This window comes from Neopelma chrysocephalum, unplaced genomic scaffold (assembly GCF_003984885.1).
Source record: "Neopelma chrysocephalum unplaced genomic scaffold, ASM398488v2 Primary Assembly neopelma1_61321, whole genome shotgun sequence".
NCBI classification, from domain to species: domain Eukaryota; kingdom Metazoa; phylum Chordata; class Aves; order Passeriformes; family Pipridae; genus Neopelma; species Neopelma chrysocephalum.
Window position 1 is genome coordinate 1 of NW_020905244.1, and position 1170 is coordinate 1170.

At 69.2% G+C, this 1170-nt stretch overlaps 1 protein-coding gene across 1 annotated transcript; it reads left to right on the plus strand.

Moving 5' to 3' along the window:
• Window positions 1-3: 3 nt before the first annotated feature.
• LOC113979201 (nitric oxide synthase, endothelial-like) lies at window positions 4-873 on the plus strand (the record flags this gene model as incomplete). Its single annotated transcript, XM_027706663.1, has 4 exons — window positions 4-84; window positions 162-253; window positions 327-468; window positions 733-873. Coding segments are annotated over 4 exons (456 nt in total), but the record flags the coding sequence as incomplete, so codon positions are not given.
• Window positions 874-1170: the final 297 nt, after the last annotated feature.

Sequence of the window (1170 nt, forward strand, 5' to 3'; positions counted from 1 at the left end):
GAGCCCGAGCTGGCCTTCGGAGCCAAGCAGGCCTGGCGGAACGCGGCGCGCTGCGTCGGCCGCATCCAGTGGAACAAGCTCCAGGTGCGACCCCACCCCTGGGACCACGCCCACCACGACCCGTGGGGACACCGAGCACACACCACCCTGTCCCCCCGCAGGTGTTTGATGCCCGGGACTGTGCAGGGGTAGGGGAGATGTTCAGCCTCCTCTGCTCCCACATCCAGTTCGCCACCAACCGCGGAAACATCCGGTGAGTGCCCTCCCGGCCCCCCCGACCCCCGTTGCCGGAGGGGGTCTGTGACGGCCCCCCCCGATCCCCCCAGGTCTGCCATCACCATCTTCCCGCCGCGGGCACCGGGACGGGGTGATTTCCGCATCTGGAACCCGCAGCTGATCCGCTACGCCGGGTACCGGCAGCCCGACGGCTCCGTCAGGGGCGACCCCGCCAACGTGGACATCACCGAGGTGGGGCACCCCTGGGCCCCCAGACCACCCTCATCCCCCCTCTATCCCCCCCTTCATCTCCTCCTCCTTCGCCTCTCTGTCCCCCCCTCCACACCTCCTCCAAACCCTCTCCATCCCTTCATCCTCACTCCATCCCCCCTCCACCCCCATCTCCTCACGCCCCCTCCATCCTTCCTCATCTCGTGCTCCATCTTGCCCCCCAGTTCCTGTGTCCCCAGACTCCCCTGCCTGGTGACCCCCCCTGACACTGTCCCCCCCTCCCAGCTCTGCATCCAGCACGGCTGGACCCCCGGGGGAGGCCGCTTCGACGTGCTGCCGCTGCTGCTGCAGGGCCCCGAGGAGTCCCCCGAGCTCTTCCCGCTCCCCCCCGGAGCTGGTCCTCGAGGTGCCGCTCCAGCACCCCACGTGAGTGGGGCTGCGACCCCCCGGGGCCCCCCTGGCCAGGGGACCCCTTGGGACACCCCTCCGGGCTGAGATCCAACGGGGTCGTTCTTGGAGAGGGAATGGAGGGGACGAGAGGGGATGGAGGGGGCATGGAGGTTGGGGACCCCCCCTGGGGACGTGGGGCTGTTGTGGGGCTGATCCCATTCCTGACTGGGACACTGGTCTGCTGACCCCCTCCCTGGCTGGGATACTGGGATACTGCTTCCTTCCTGGGCTGGGATACTGGGATACTGCCCCCTTCCCGGGCTGGTATGCTGC